Source organism: Trematomus bernacchii, unplaced genomic scaffold, assembly GCF_902827165.1.
Source record: "Trematomus bernacchii unplaced genomic scaffold, fTreBer1.1, whole genome shotgun sequence".
Classification (NCBI taxonomy): Eukaryota; Metazoa; Chordata; class Actinopteri; order Perciformes; family Nototheniidae; genus Trematomus; species Trematomus bernacchii.
In genome coordinates this window covers 10241967-10257190 of record NW_022987714.1, presented here as the reverse complement: position 1 = coordinate 10257190, position 15224 = coordinate 10241967, and the positions used below count along the sequence as shown (strand labels likewise).

At 40.5% G+C, this 15224-nt stretch overlaps 1 protein-coding gene across 2 annotated transcripts; it reads right to left on the bottom strand.

The window, feature by feature from the left end:
- Window positions 1–527: 527 nt before the first annotated feature.
- LOC117491721 lies at window positions 528–14969 on the bottom strand. Of its 2 annotated transcripts, XM_034141810.1 has the most exons (5): window positions 14597–14969; window positions 5687–5860; window positions 1569–5532; window positions 1041–1103; window positions 528–932 (listed from the first exon to the last, which is right to left on the bottom strand). In XM_034141810.1, exons 3-5 carry the CDS (start codon window positions 5488–5490, stop codon window positions 808–810), a joined length of 4110 nt encoding a protein of 1369 aa, XP_033997701.1. In that variant the 5' UTR covers window positions 5491–5532; window positions 5687–5860; window positions 14597–14969; the 3' UTR covers window positions 528–807. The 2 variants fall into 2 exon arrangements, with proteins under 2 accessions (XP_033997701.1, XP_033997700.1); XM_034141809.1 differs by lacking the exon at window positions 5687–5860.
- Between the last annotated feature and the right edge of the window lie 255 nt (window positions 14970–15224).

Here is a 15224-nt window from a genome sequence, read left to right as displayed (position 1 = left end):
GACAAACACCCACCTCTCCGCCTCTTCCAAGGAACGAGGGGACCGTGCGGCAGAGTTTCAGTTTCAGTTTCTTTCGCCGGTCAAGATGTCCGTTAAAGTTTAAATCTTCCGGACAAAATTAGAAAAGTGCCGGTCAAAGGTCTTCTTTGTTATTTATTGAGCTTTAAAACAAATGAATAACGACTCTATATAATAAAACACGGAGGACGGAGATCTCTTTTTCTCCCCCTCTTCTGACAGCCCAGCAGCTGATCAGAGCACGGCTCCCCTCTCCTGCAGGGGGGCGTGGTCAGCTGCAGCTCACAGAGATCAGCCCCGTAGACAGCAAACAGCACATAGAGCGAAATGAGGCATGGCTAAAATGCATGATCTGTTTGGTATTTTGAAAACAGAAACTTATAAATATACCTTATAGGTATGGCCCGACAATATATAATTTAAATATAGCATGATAGGTCCACTTTAAGTAGAAAAGTATGAAAATATAAAGATGTAAGTTAAAGAAAACCGAATGTCCAAAAGTTACGTTTTGCATCAAATATGTTTATCAGACTTAAGAGCAATGTAAACAAATGACAATATTATATGTAAACTGATGAGAACAGATGTGACACATATACAGCAGTTACATAATGGACAGATTAGTTGGAACACATTTATACAAAACTGGCAACTTCAATTTCCTCAATATTGCCTTTGCAGTACAAAAACACAAAGACATCATTTCTGTAAGTCTTTGCAAGACATTTTTCTCTTGAGGAATTTTGCAGACAGAAGACAATCTTCTACAGTCTACTTCCTGTCAAGTTATTTATCCACGGATGGCTGCATCTTGTCCTTGAATTTCTTCTGAAACTCATGGAAGATGTTGTCGGTCTTGGGGGTGGGAGGTATTAACATATTCTTCTCTTCTGGATTTTGATACCATGTACCTTAGGAACAGTTGATTTATTACAATCAGGAAAACTGTGGCCTAAATCCCTAAATAATAATATTAAATGATTAAAGAGTTTTTATGTGTTAAGTTTTATTTGTAATACCTCTTGCCCTCTTGATAGTTTTGCTTGGGCTTTCGTCCTTTTCTTCCACGAGGTCAGAGTTGCCTGGGGAAAAAAAGTATTTTTTAAAAACAAAATCACAACAGAATTCATTATCACTGATACACTGTAAAAGTTCAAGATTCCTGGGTTTGGCTGTCAAACATATTAATGCATGTAAATATATGCAGTTTTTTAAAATTCTGCTCACCAATGTCCACAAAGTGGCTTTTTAAAATATTGAATTGTTTTAATTAACAATTATATTTTCTTCATTGAATCTGAATTTAGCGCCTCTCTTTTGAACATCAGAACTCTGACTAGTACATTGCAATTCTGTCCTAACACACAAGGCAATTTTTTGCTAAATACTATAAACCCCTTTTGACATCTTTTTTAACTTCCCGGGTGTGTATGACAAGTCCTAAAATCCCTCATATGATTTCATAGTTAAATAAAAATGTTCATTGATAAGATTTATTGAGTTTTCTTTTTAGTATGGTGCTTAAATTGCTCAATACAATTATTTACCTGGAAGAGGATCATAGTTTTCCTTTCTGCCATTAGAGCCGTCTTTGAAGTCGAAGGTTTTGGGTAAGACACCGAACTTCAGGACATCGTTCTTCAGGAGAGGCATGACAGCACTGCTCTCATTTTCCTCCTCACTTTTCTCTTGATCTGCAGGCTGGGAGAGTGTGGCGGTGCGTCTCTTGGTCTTCTCCCCTACACGTTCTTTAGCGTGGGACCTCCTCTTCTTCAGACTCAGGCATGGCCTAGTTGTTCCACGCAAGATCCTCGTTTCAGAGGAAACTGGCAGCTCCTCAGTGTTGGCGGGGTCAACCTTTTCAGCTTTCTTCAGACTTGGTCCAGACGAAGTGGCTAGAGTACACTTCGGCGTTTTGAGTTTGTGTCTGAGCTTCATTTTGGTTGGTGAGAAAGATATCCTTGATTTTTCACAAAGCCTTCGCTTGATCTTCCTTGCCGAGGCAGTTTCACTTTCAGACTTTCTCTTCATGGGACTGAGTTTAATGGTGAGAACCATCGGAGGGTTTTGCACTGCAGCAGAAACAGCTTCGGCAGATGACACATGGCTCTTTCTGCTGCCCATCAAAACACACTTGTTTTGTGCTGATGAGCCAAACAGTACCAGTTGTACAGTTTGAGCGTTAGAGGCTGATGGTTCGTTATCAGTTGCACAGATGAAAACCTTCTCATTCGAAGCGCCCTCAAGGACACGCTGAGATTCAACAAGGGATTTGCGTTTCTTAGATTTCTGGAAGAGTGAATAAAAAACATTGTGCTTAGTCTCTTCTTTCCTAAAAACAGCGTCATGTTTACCACTACAAGTTGTCTTTAGAGAACTGGTCGCAGCTTGAGTTTGTCCGTCCTCAGTTTTCCAATGATAACTTTCAGTCTTACTTTGTTTGGTTTCTTTTTTTTTATTTCTTGCTAGTTCCAAATCCTTTTCCAGGTCTGGCATCAGTTTGGGAACTTCATTATCACTGCCCGAAACATTATTTGGATCATTGTCAGAATATGAGTGAGCTTTCTCATTATCTTCAGGTAAGTCAATGGTGATTTCAAGTTCATTGCAAAGCTCAAGCAAATCAAGTGTCTCAACCCGATTGACGACATTCTTGTCGCCCTCAGCGGGCTTCTTTCCTTCTGGGACAGAGTGGAATTTGCTGTCAGACCCGAACGCACACATTTGATCTTCCTTATGTACTGCAATCTCTTCCATATCAAGGGTTGGGTCTGGTATATCTTCATGATTGGTCTTGTTCTTGCACTCGCATTTACTCAAAGAAGCAGGGTTTGACCCCCAAATTTGTTCCATAAACCTCACAACGCAGCAAACCTGGTCTACTGGAGAGACTGACTTGTTCTCCAGTAATGTGTTACTCAATGTGGAAACTGTATCCTTAGGCAGCTCACCCTCCACAGGGCTTTTTGTGACTCTCTTTTGTTGATTGTGTGTGTCCATACTTGTTGGCAGCTTGCTTTGTAATTGCTCATAGATGACTTTGGCCTCTGCTTGAGATAAAACTTGGATTTTAAAAGAGTAATGCGAGTCACTGGAATCGTCAATTTCTGTTCCATAAGGAGAAGCAGTACTTGTTGAATCGGCATCCACAGTTGAGTCTTGCTTTTCCTCACTCAATTCAATAATGCCAGGAATACTGTTGTCTATCTGGACCTGATCTAACTGGCTTTCACTCTCAAGACGATGCTTCAAAGACCATGGGAAGTCAAACTCTTTGTCAATCTCATCGAGCTGCTCATTGACATTCAACCATGATGATGTGTAGGGTGGGGCTGAATAAACTTCATTATATTTGAGGACATGGCAGCTTTTGAGTTGCTCACTAAAGCGTCTGTTTACTTGTAACAGTGTGACAGAGTCTGGCGTTTCATCTTTGACGCCACATTCATGAATTTCCTTCATTAAATCCTTGTGCCAGTCTGGCTTTTTTTCGACCATATCGTTAAACATGTCAGTAAGCATTTTGATGTCAGAGTCTAATTTCGCAAGCCTATATAACTCTGTATGTGCTTTTTCTTCTTTTTGTATCAACTTAGTTAATGCGTTTAGTGTCCATGGTATTGTTGGGATGGAGGAGAGGTCAAGTACCTCTTTTGGATCTGTTGGCCTCTCACTTTGGTCCTTTTCACTGCTTTGGCTTACAGGCACTTTGGAGGTTACAGATTTGTCCACGTTTAGTGCCAATGGATGGTCTACTTGCATGTTTAAAGGCGATTGAGATACTATGTCATCAGCAAACAACTGATTTTTAGACAAGTCATGAGTCTCAGCTGAAACTAAATATGATTCAAAGGTATCAGCCTTGTTTGCTGCTGAATGCGTGATTGCAGATTTGTCTACAGACAATTGACTGACCGTGGTAGAACTGGTCTGCTTGCTGGCATCCTGGTAGCTTTCCTGCGACAATGGCTGCACAACGGCAACAGCTCTTGTGTGTCCAGGAGAAGAGTGAATGGAGCTGGCATTTGCCTTGACTGACGAGACTTTTTCAACCCATTCACGACTAATTGCTGCTGATGATTGAGTCTCAATTGTCTGTGAAGAAATGCCTTCAGGCAACTGCTTCAGATGAGGCGCATCCCTTAAAGACACAACATTTTTCGGGGGGGGACGGGCATAGGCTGCTATACTTCCATTTCCACTTCCATCTTGTTTTGCATAAAAAAACTTTTGTGCGGTGCTTTGCTGAAGTTGGACATCTTGGCTATGCTGTGGTGACATAGAAATGTGGTTGTTTGTAGGCAAAGAAAGTCCAGAATTGATTGGCAAATACTTGGAGGCATTTGAGTTATAAGAATCATTAGATGTCACAGGCTGCATATAATTATTAGACTCTGCCATTCTGTCCTGGCTGACAGACTGCTTTCCTTCAATAGAGAAACTTGTATCCTCTTCACTGTGTAGATATACCAGAAGTTCGGCGATTTTTTTTTTTTTGTGCGTTTCCTGAGGTGTAACAGCAGAATGTTGAAGGCTGATCTCGTGCTGCCTGCTATATGAATTTGGGTTAATGGTAGAGGTAGCCTCTTCCCCATTGTAATGTGTCGAGTATTGTTGAGTTTTCGGACTTCGGTTGGAAACTTGCACATTCTGTAAGCTTGAGCGTGAGTTTGTTGTCGTGCTGTCGTTTCTGAAAGACTTAGACATGACTGCATCATAACTTGGAGGGGGAATTGAAGGGGAGAAACCATGCTGAGTGGCATTTGGCCTGTGATAAGGGTTATAAGGGGTCGGTCTTCTGTGTACGGCAGCCGTGTCAATCACCTCTACGTTTGGAGCTGGGGTAGCTGTTGTGTTGTATCTTGGAACAGGATATGTCGACGTTCCTTTATAGATTAAGTTATTCTGATCTCTAGAATTTTGGAGATCAGCTACAACATTACCATCCTGTGTCCTTTCTGCTTGATTCCCAGGAACTCTAGCTGATTGGTTCTGAAGATAAGACATGTCTTCCTGAGAGTATGTTGTTTTTGCTTTCATCATGTTGGGTTGACTTTGGATCAATGAATTCTGAGCATAGTTCTTGTGAAAATCTTGCTGAAATCCATTAGAGGCCTGCAAACCAGGATTTCCTCTTTCAGTATTATCGGAGTGTTTGTTGTTAGCCAACAACCTAAGTATATAGTTATTGTTCCCCCGGCCTGACAGCTGATCCGAAACTGCCTGATGAGGAAGTGATATGGTCTGCTGATTTGATGGTTGTCTGTTTGAGTAACCTCCATCATGATGGTTGTAATTAGCTCTCGGTGGTTGTTGGACTCCTGTGTTCGCCCTCGTGTACTGGTATTGGTTATTTGCAATCCTAGCTTGCATCATCGTCTCGTGGCTCACCTGAGCGGCAGCCTGTGATGCCTGAGAAAGTTGTCCCACCAGCTGGTACTGGCCATTAATCCACAAACTAGACTGCATTTTTTATCATCTGTTGAAGTACCAGAGTGAAAGCTGGTTTTCCTGAAAGAAGAAAGAAAAACTGTTAACATACTGTTAGGAAAATATCACTCGACAATCACTCGACACCGGGTTGAGAATCAATAGTCAGGTACTCATTTATTCTTGCAAGAAGCAGCAGAGTTAAGTCACATACAAAGGATATGGTTCAACTCACACACATGAGGTATGCTGCTCAAAGGAGCGGGAGATAACATCAAGCTTATATAGTCTAAAGTGAGGAGGTAACAACAAAGTCGTAAATCGGGTTGGCGTCAGCCGGTGTTGGGAAGGTGTCGGGACATCTCTGGAAAGTCACGTACTTCCTTTGCGCCACTGTTGCTCTTTGCCCCTCGAAGAAGTGAGGAGACAAAAAGTAAGAAAAAAGTGTCCTCTCATCTGTATCAACAACATGAATTATGCCCTGCCTTCTCCTATCTCAGGAGAGGCAGCTGCAAGGTCATACACAGTGCAAAGTCACACACAGTATCAGTGCATTAAAACCCATAAGAGGAGACAACTTGCAACACATACATAAAACAGCAGTGGAAAATTGTGAGACACATAATCTTACACTAGAAATGTCCTTGTGCAACTCATTTAATGTAAACCATAGGCTATTCCTGTCAATCCAGTGAGTTTTCGACTTTCGCAGTCTTTTGCAGTCATTCTTTAAGAATGCTGAGGCCTTGAAGGATTGTGCTCAAGAACGTCATGGGATGATATGGTTTATCTCCCTACAGGGTAAACATTTTCACATACATTGTCACATGCCTGGGCCCCTGTATCGCTCGCACTTTTGTATATTTGAATGAGCTCATTCCGTATATTCATCCTGGAGCAGATGTAATGATTGTGTCAGATTTTCTGTTTATCTCTTCGCAGCTGTGTCATACTTCGATGCAAAATCAGAGCCTGTCCTGTTTACACTCCAAACAAACACATGTTGTGGATCCGATGTAACACTCAAAACATTAAAGTATAAGACAAAGTGGACACATTAAAAACACAGACACAGAGATGGTTGAAGTTAAATATTATCTTGCTGTACAGCAGTATAAGAGACATATTACCTTGCACCAAACCAGTCAAGAGCCTATGTCTCTAGACCAAGAAAATATCACAGGTTATATATACTTCAAACAGCATACATGGCAAAACCTTTTTCTGACCTTATACAGTCATATATTGCATCCTCTGTCCCCTCCGACCTTAAATAATCCCAGGTTCGATGAACTTGTTCAGCAGATAACACACATGCCAATGTAAACAGCTATTGATCATGGTAATAGGTTGGCCTCTTTCGACGAAGCTAAATGAATAACTCACTAGCATGGCTTAAAATAAAATACATGATTATATAAAACTCTATACAAATTCTATAGCCACAAAAAATACACTCCAAACAAACACACACAAAATACACATTTCATACTGTGTTGCTTTAGTAGAACACAGGGTTCCTCGTCTTCCTCTATTCTGCTACAAACTATTTGTGGGTTTCTTCTTCTGTTGCTGCGTACCTTCTCCAGTCATTTGAAACATATCTTAGCAATTAGCATGATGCGTCTTTGGTTTATTTTTACTATGCTTCAAATAGGCCTGTCGCGATAAGCAATTAAATGACTTATCGTACGATAAATAAAAATGAACTCGATAACTTTTCTGACCTCGATAAATTGCCGTTTACATGTGCGTTTGTTTACATAAAGAGGTGACCGGCCACTCTACCGGCCCGGTGCGCTGTGGCTGCCGGCCCGGCGCGCTGTGAGGGGCGGGGCTCACACACAGCCAGGTCAGGACACTCCGCGTGCAACAGTGTAGCAGCCAAATGAATAATATAGAGACAAGCAGGAGACAACGTGTGACTTACTCGAGGGGAATTTGAAGTTAATTGGTTGCAAAACCTAACTCCACATCTCCGGTGTGGGAATATTTTGGATTTAAGCCAAATCAACGAGGCGAACCTACGGACTTGAATGAGCCGGTATGTTGCTTTTTGTAAACAGGTGCTCAGAGAGAGAGACAGAGACAGAGACAGAGACAGAGACAGAGACAGAGAGAGAGAGAGAGAGAGAGAGAGAGAGAGAGAGAGAGAGAGAGAGAGAGAGAGAGAGAGAGAAAGAGAGAGCTCTGTTTTCCAGCCTGAGTCTATTTAAAGGTAGGGTAGGTAAGTTTGAGAAACCGGCTCGAGATCGCTAGAATTTGAAAATACACAACCGGTGAAAATATGCCACTTCCTTATATCCCTCCTCCAACACACACGAACGCGCACATGACCAATGAGGGCACGAGATAAATTCGTGCACAGATGGAAGGCTGACAGGCAGGTAGGCCATCCAGTTATTTTAGCCGGGCCGGTCGTACTTTTTACAGTATATCGGCTTCCACAGATGACATTTTTTCATGGATTTTTTGTCAAAGCACTTAAGATATTCATTGCTATCGGGATGTTAAGAGCATTCCATGGAATATAACAAAAAGTGTATCTCGAGCCGGTTTCTCAAACTTACCTACCTTTAATGTATTGTTTGGTTGTGTGTGATTCTTTAAAATTATATATAATTTATATATTTGAATATTATTTCACATTTCATTTGCAATGTTGAATGTTCAATAAAAAGTTATGTTTGTAAGGATGTACTAGAACTATTATTATCATTATGTCAGTGGTCTAAAATGGTCTTACAACGGTGACGACAATATTATCGTTTATCGCCATAATTTCCGGGAATATTTATCGTCCAACAAAATTAATGATCGTGACAGGCCTAGCTTCAAAGCATAACTGCCAACCAAGTAATGTAAAGCTCATACCCATGACTATTCTATAAGACTCAAGACTGTTCAATCAAGTGCAACAAGATAAGCTACATAAGACACTCTTAACCTATTACGCACCGCCCCCCGGTACCGGGCGGATAAACGCGTCATTTGCAGGAAACAACGTCTAAGGAATCTTAATATTTAATAAACTATGAATGTTTTATATCCATGTAACGGGAAGAAACTCAGCTAACTGATCTTTTTAATTTGTTTTCTCCAAAAAAAAAAACACAATGCTAACACTCAGCCTCTGAATTAGCCACGAGCGAAAAATTTTTAACCTATCACTGCACCTAAACTCACTCATAACTCCCTTATTACTTATCCTAGATGCACAGCCAACCCCTCGATTAGCATCTCCTGGAGACACAGAATCTGTGGGTGCCCACCTCAACACTCAGTGATAAACATTTGCGACGCTATAAACGAAAGCGTACATCAAAACATGTGGAGCTAGGTAGCTACAAACGCTAACATGGTTTACCTTGGTCAAAACTGGTCTTCAATGGCATTAAAACGATAAAAAAACGATGCTGCAGTTAATCCATAGGTTAATCCAATGTGTCTGTGTCCTCTGTGAAATGATTTCTGATAATCCATAAGCAATAAAACTGCTTTTTCGTTTCCAAATGTCAGAGCGAGAGATCGCTTCACTCTGGTGCAAACCTGCATGTGGGAAGCCCCCACCGTTTGTTTTCACAACGTGTGTGTGTGGGGGACTCCCCCTTCGATTATATTGGCTATAACGGTCAGAAAGAGGTGTCAACCATCAAAATCGACCAAGGGGGGCCAGAGATATGAAAAAAAAAACATTTTCACCCAAATCACCTCAGAGGTGGGGTGGTTTTGGCTAAACCTCTCTTAAAAAGGTCAAATGTCACTTGTTTTGCATCAATCTTGATACAGGGTACTTATTATATGTTGCACTTTGGATTCCTAAAGCTTTTAGTCTACTAACCCATCATCCAAGGGTAGTTTTCACTATAAGTAAAAAATAATCTTTGGACGGACACTATAATTTACAGTTTTTTACTATGTAAAATCTGAATTTTCTTTAAAATAAAAAACATCTATATTGATTCTGACACTTCTACATCCAACTCACAGATGTAACCTTGCTTTGATAAAAGAAATTATTCATATAACCCTTTTAGAAGTTAAGTTGTAGTCATTTGTTTTGGGCATGTCATTTTCGAGCCTGAAACATGAAAAACAGGCTTGGTGCTTAACAGGTTAACAAAGTGCCATATACACCATATCTCAGGTCTATCTGACAAGCCAAAAGCAAACAAACCTAAAACAAAAAAAACAAGACATGATACCTGTGACTGTAAAAATGAGAAACAAACTTGTTTCACAGAATATGGAAGCAGTTATTTGGTTGCAATTAGTTTAATTTCTATTGTTTATTCTTTATAGTTGGCAAGAGTCACCCCTCCCCAAGATGCAGGATGCTCTGTTTTATGTCCTCTGTCTTAAGAAACAATAAACACAGTTAGTAGTTGTGGCTGTCAACATAAAAGCAAACAGAAATGTATTTTAACAATACTTTCTTAAACAAATAAACGCACTTGTCATGAAGCAGGTTTTCCACAATAAGGCTACATTATATAAATCAACAAATATGCGTTGTAATCGGCAGGAAAAGAGCCATCCCCTTCCTTTTATACCTACACATATACTTATGTTGTTTTTTGCACAACCATATTGACAAAGAAACTGCAAACAAACAATGCATACTGCTCTCCAGGATAGTCCAAAAACTACATTGTGGGGAAACAAGTGAGACGTGTATTACATTTCTTCACCCATAATGAAGTAAAACTGCTCTTTTTTTACAGGTATGTTTTTTAAAGTAAATTATACAGTATGTCTGCGCAATGGTGTAAAGCAGCGGTTTTCAAAGTGTGAGGCGCGCCTCCCCTGGGGGGCGCCAGAGAGCTTCAGGGGAGGCGCAGCGTGAGAAAAAAATAAAGAGAAACAATGAAATCTAGCTCGTTAACTTCAGCTAACTTTATGCGAGCGGCAACATGGATCGATTTTTAGTGAAGTTACCTAAAGTGAGAGAGGAGACGGCGTCTGGCCACCCCAGTTGGCAGCTTTGTTTTGAAATAAAAGTTGTGGCTCATCGGACATTTATCAGAGAAAATCCCTGATGTCCGAGTGCAAGTGAATGCAGCACAAGACGCGAGCCTTGTAACCCTGGCGCGAGCGAGGAAATGTGATTGGCGGCGATTTCATTTGAACGGGCGGCAGAAAACGAGAAGCATTCGGACCCAAGTACACGGAAGGAATAAGGTATTTGCGGTCTACAATGACAGAGAAGAGACTGTCAAGTTTGGCTGTGCTCAGCATTGAATCAAAACGCACTAAAGCTTTGGATGTTAATACGTTTGTGAGGCGTTTTGCTGAACAAGATGGTAATCGCCGCATTCAGCTGTAATAGGCATGCCAACTTGATGCTCTGCTCACGGATGACTCGAGCATTAAAAACTGTTAAGATGATGACCTTACGTGTGTACATATATTTTTTTCTTTGTGGGGGTCTGCCCTGAGAAAGTCAAATAAGATGGTGTGTAAAACTACACTGCCCAGACAAAAATAAGTAACCACTTTGATTTAACTAGGCCAGTAGGTAAGGGCATTCCACTGGATAATAATACCCCTGCATTATAGCAACAACAATAATAATAATAATAATAGCAATAATAATTGGGAGGGGGGGCGCGGCTGTTCTTATATTCTCTGAGGGGAGGCTCACCTTCCCACACTTTGAAAACCCCTGGTGTAAAGTAACTAAGTACATTTACTCAAGTGTACTCAAGTACAATTTGTAGGTACTTCTACTCCACTACAAGTCAGAGGTAAAATGTGTACTTTTAAATCTCCTACATTTATTTAATACCTTTATTTACTTAGCAGTTTTCAATTAATGATGTGATAAACAACACTTAAATAAGACTTTAGTTAAACATTGAGTAAAATTCACAAGCTACCCTGCAGTATACTAAGTAATACAAATGGCTGCACCTTTATCAGCTTTGATAATACCTTAATGCATCAATATTTATAATCAAAACGTATCATATATTATTCTGAAATGGACCAATCTGCATAATGATTACTTTTGGTAACTTATGTATATTTTGATGCCAACATTTTTATACTTTTACTCAAGTAACATTTTGATTGCAGGAGTATTCCTACATGTTGGTACTTATTTTACTTAAAGGTCACCTATTATGCAACATCCACTTTTTCATGTGTTTTAAACATAAATATATGTGTCCCGTCTGTGTTAAGAGAGTCGGGAAGTTTCAAGAAAATATATTCTCTCTCTTTTTGTCCTGTCCGGAAATGAGTTGATCAGATTGTGGCCACTTTGTGATATCACAAATGTGTTTTTTTGGGTTGTGCAACTATTAGCCAATAACCAACCAAGGTAACACCCGCCCACCTTATCAACTAAATCTCTTCCTGGTGCACCATTGTTTTGTTTTTTTACCAAACACACTGCAGAGGGGCGTGGGGAGTGGCAGCTCATTTGCATTTCATGATATGTTTGGTATTTCGAGCCAAACACTTCAGGGACGTGTTTTGTATATATCTGAGACCTATAATATATTGTTGAAAAAGAGTTTAATATGGGATTTTTAAGGAAAAAAATCTGAGTAACACACACACCCCTGGGGTCACACAGCTCCACACACTAAACTCCAGTCCGGTGTGTAAAATGTGGCTACAGCAAGGTGCCTGTCCTTTTTTGATCATTTCAGATCCTTTCTTAAATCACATTTAAACATAAACAAGAGGCGCCTCAAAGGGTCAAACAGTGCACAGTAAACTCCACCAGCATGCCTGCAGTCTCTACACACACAAATTACACACATCTATAAGCAGTCCTCACATACAACAACCTCACAAGTCGTATAAAGAGTCTTAATTTCAGTATAACTGAAAGGTTTCCTCACCATTGTATTATTATTTGTTAGTTGGTTCATTTCCACCACATCCCTCAGCTGATTCTATGGATAGCAAGGGGCACAAGCAGGGCCGTATCCACCATTGAGGTCACCGAGGTCCAGACCTCTGTAATTTTTTCCAAGCTGTGTATATAACTAAACTTGTGAAATAACTGCACTAAACGGGGTTCTTTGTAGTACTTCCATTTACTGACAATGGGGGCCCTGCATAACTACGTAGCCTCGATTAAAGCTAACAGAAGAAGACGACATGCATCAACAAACCACTGCGTGTTTCTGTTCATCCGGACATCATATGACCAGCAGATCCTGTGTGAACGCTCTACGTTAGTCAGTGGACGTCCGACAACATGCACACTAACTTATATTGCAGCTATAGGCTATACTTTGGTTTAAATTGCGTGAATAAACTAGCTAGAGAGCTAAAGTTAATTACATTCATCCAATGTCAGAAGGATTACCTTTTAACAAACGTTGTAATGCTTTTCTTTCATTTCAATTTGAGTAAAACATTGAAGATATAACATTGTATTGTTTTCTTTTTACACTGACTCAGATATAATGAAAAGACTACGTCAGTCGAAGCTCAGCTTTGGTAAGGAAGAGACAGGACAGGCAGAGAGAAAGAGAGAGAGAGAAAGTGATGGAAGTCAGGGAGGAACTGCAGGTACAGTCACACAAAAGAATGTAGGCTTAATAACCCCATCTATCTATCTATCTATCTATCTATAACAATAGTCTTCATTTACAATATAGACAATAGGCATAATTTTAAAACAACATACATCTATTGCAGTTATGATGTCATAATAACATACAATTGTATAAAACACAATTTGCTTACATCTTTGTTCTCTTTTGAGAATCAAACAAAACAGATTTAAATAAAAAAAATAATGCAAACAAACAAGTGAAATGAACTAAATTGCTGAATTGGTTTTAATTCACTGGCAGGAGCGACAACACGGAGGAGCAAAAAGTGAACAACGAGGGAGAGATTGAACAAAGAGAAAGAGTAGAGGACAGAGAGAGTAATGAACAGGAAGAAGACAGAGAGACTAAAGAAGATGGAAGAGAGTAACAAGAGGGTGCCAGTTATGGAAAGGAGAGAGACATGGAAAAATGAATGTTGACAATGTTTTGTGATCATTTTAGCCTCTTCTGCATGTCCAGATCATTAATAGTAACAATCAACTGATTATTATGCATTACACTTTCAAAAATAATTTATGCTGCAGCCCACTGACATGGTTTGAAATCAATATATTATCCAATTTGTGACCCCCCACAGGACTTAAAAAGCACCTAACTAGATCGTGAAAATCCCAAAAATCTCGGGGAGGGTATACCCCCGATCCCCGCTAGCATGTTTGGACCTCGGTATTTAGGAAATCCTGGATACGGCCCTGGGCAGAATGCGTGAGCTGTAAACTATAATCAGATATGAACATACTGAACCCCCATGGCCTACTTAATATGGTGCATTGGATCAGAATATGAATAATTTAGTTGATAATCTCACATATCACTGCTCAGACTCAACTCTCACTGTTTAATCGGAGCGGATCACAGTTTACCACAGCTGAAGACTTCTCCACGCTGCTTTCGAGCTTTGCGTAAACAACGTGTGCGTTGTGTGTGTGTGTGTGTGTGTACACACAGGTCTCATATGGATTTGGTTTCACAACGATGTACAGTAATAAGTCTGGCAAAATAACTGGTTTAAATGATTTATTAAAGCTTGCAATTTTTTTAACAGACAACCCAGGACACCTCAATTGTCATTTCCTACTCCTAGCTGTAAGCGTCCTGGTATCGGAATCGCAAACACAACCTCACACACTCGTACTGAATGTGCATCAAAGTGTTCCTATGGAGCCACATATAGCCTACCAAAAGATGAATGTGAACGCTGAACGAATGGTTAATTATCATACTAGTCATTTTTAATTCTCAGTTATTCAGAATCAGAATTCCTTTATTAGTCCCGCAGCGGGGAGGTTGCCAACGTTACAGATAAAGTGACATAGCAGATAAAAGCCAAGCAATAATAAGTAGTTATTGCTGTTAAGTGTAAAAGCCCACATTGGAAATAAAAAAATAAAAACACAACATCACAATTGCGTCACGGTATGGAGGACTGTGTGTAGATTAAATTAATGACAAATTATGAGTAGACTTGACTATATTACGGGCTCGGGTCGAAAGAGCAAAACTGAAGTTAGTCAAATAAAGTTAAACCATGTATAAACAATCTCACACAACACTTGGTAACTTACTTTATATCCCGCTGCCGAAGTCCAACTTCCGCTGTAACGATAGTAAGGTGCAGAAAATATCGCTACACGTTCTTTCTGGACGTTCATTCCTCCATCATACATCTGCGGTACATCCATGAGCAGAGGGCATGGGTGTTCGGGGAGTGGCGGACAGAGTCTAAAAAGGAGGCTCACGTCAAGAAGTTAGAGACCCTTCGATGTGTGACGTCACCTGCACGAGGAGGGCGTTCCCTGAGTCATGGGCGGGCCCAGAGCCGTATAATAGAATGTTCAATTCAGCGCCATGGCGCTGGTTCAATCTATACGGCGCTGGGCGGGCCTAGAATGGAAGTGATTAGGCTTGTTTGAGATGAGCTGCGGCTCGCCTCGAAAGTAGACGTGAATAGCCGATTGCAGCCGGGGGAGGTCTCAAAAAGCTCGCCTGAAGTCCGGACAGCACGGAGTCGGCTTGACTCGGTTTGCAATGGCGGAAATTGCGTTGGCATTCTTCGTTGCAGATGAAGTGGATGCAATCAGGGCCGGCCCTAGACATTTTGGTATAGGCGAGATTATGATGTGGTGCCCCCTCCCCCCCCCCCCCCCAAGCAATACACAATAGAATATATAAAGAATAAATGAAAAATCTCTA

Excerpts from the sequence above, each read along its gene's own strand:
- LOC117491721 (XM_034141810.1), bottom strand. The coding sequence starts at position 5,490 with ATGCAGTCTAGTTTGTGGATTAATGGCCAGTACCAGCTGGTGGGACAA. Across the intron at positions 1,104-1,568 it reads AAACTATGATCCTCTTCCAG|GCAACTCTGACCTCGTGGAA; the intron begins GTAAATAATTGT and ends TTTTTTCCCCAG. Across the intron at positions 933-1,040 it reads AACTATCAAGAGGGCAAGAG|GTACATGGTATCAAAATCCA; the intron begins GTATTACAAATA and ends ACTGTTCCTAAG.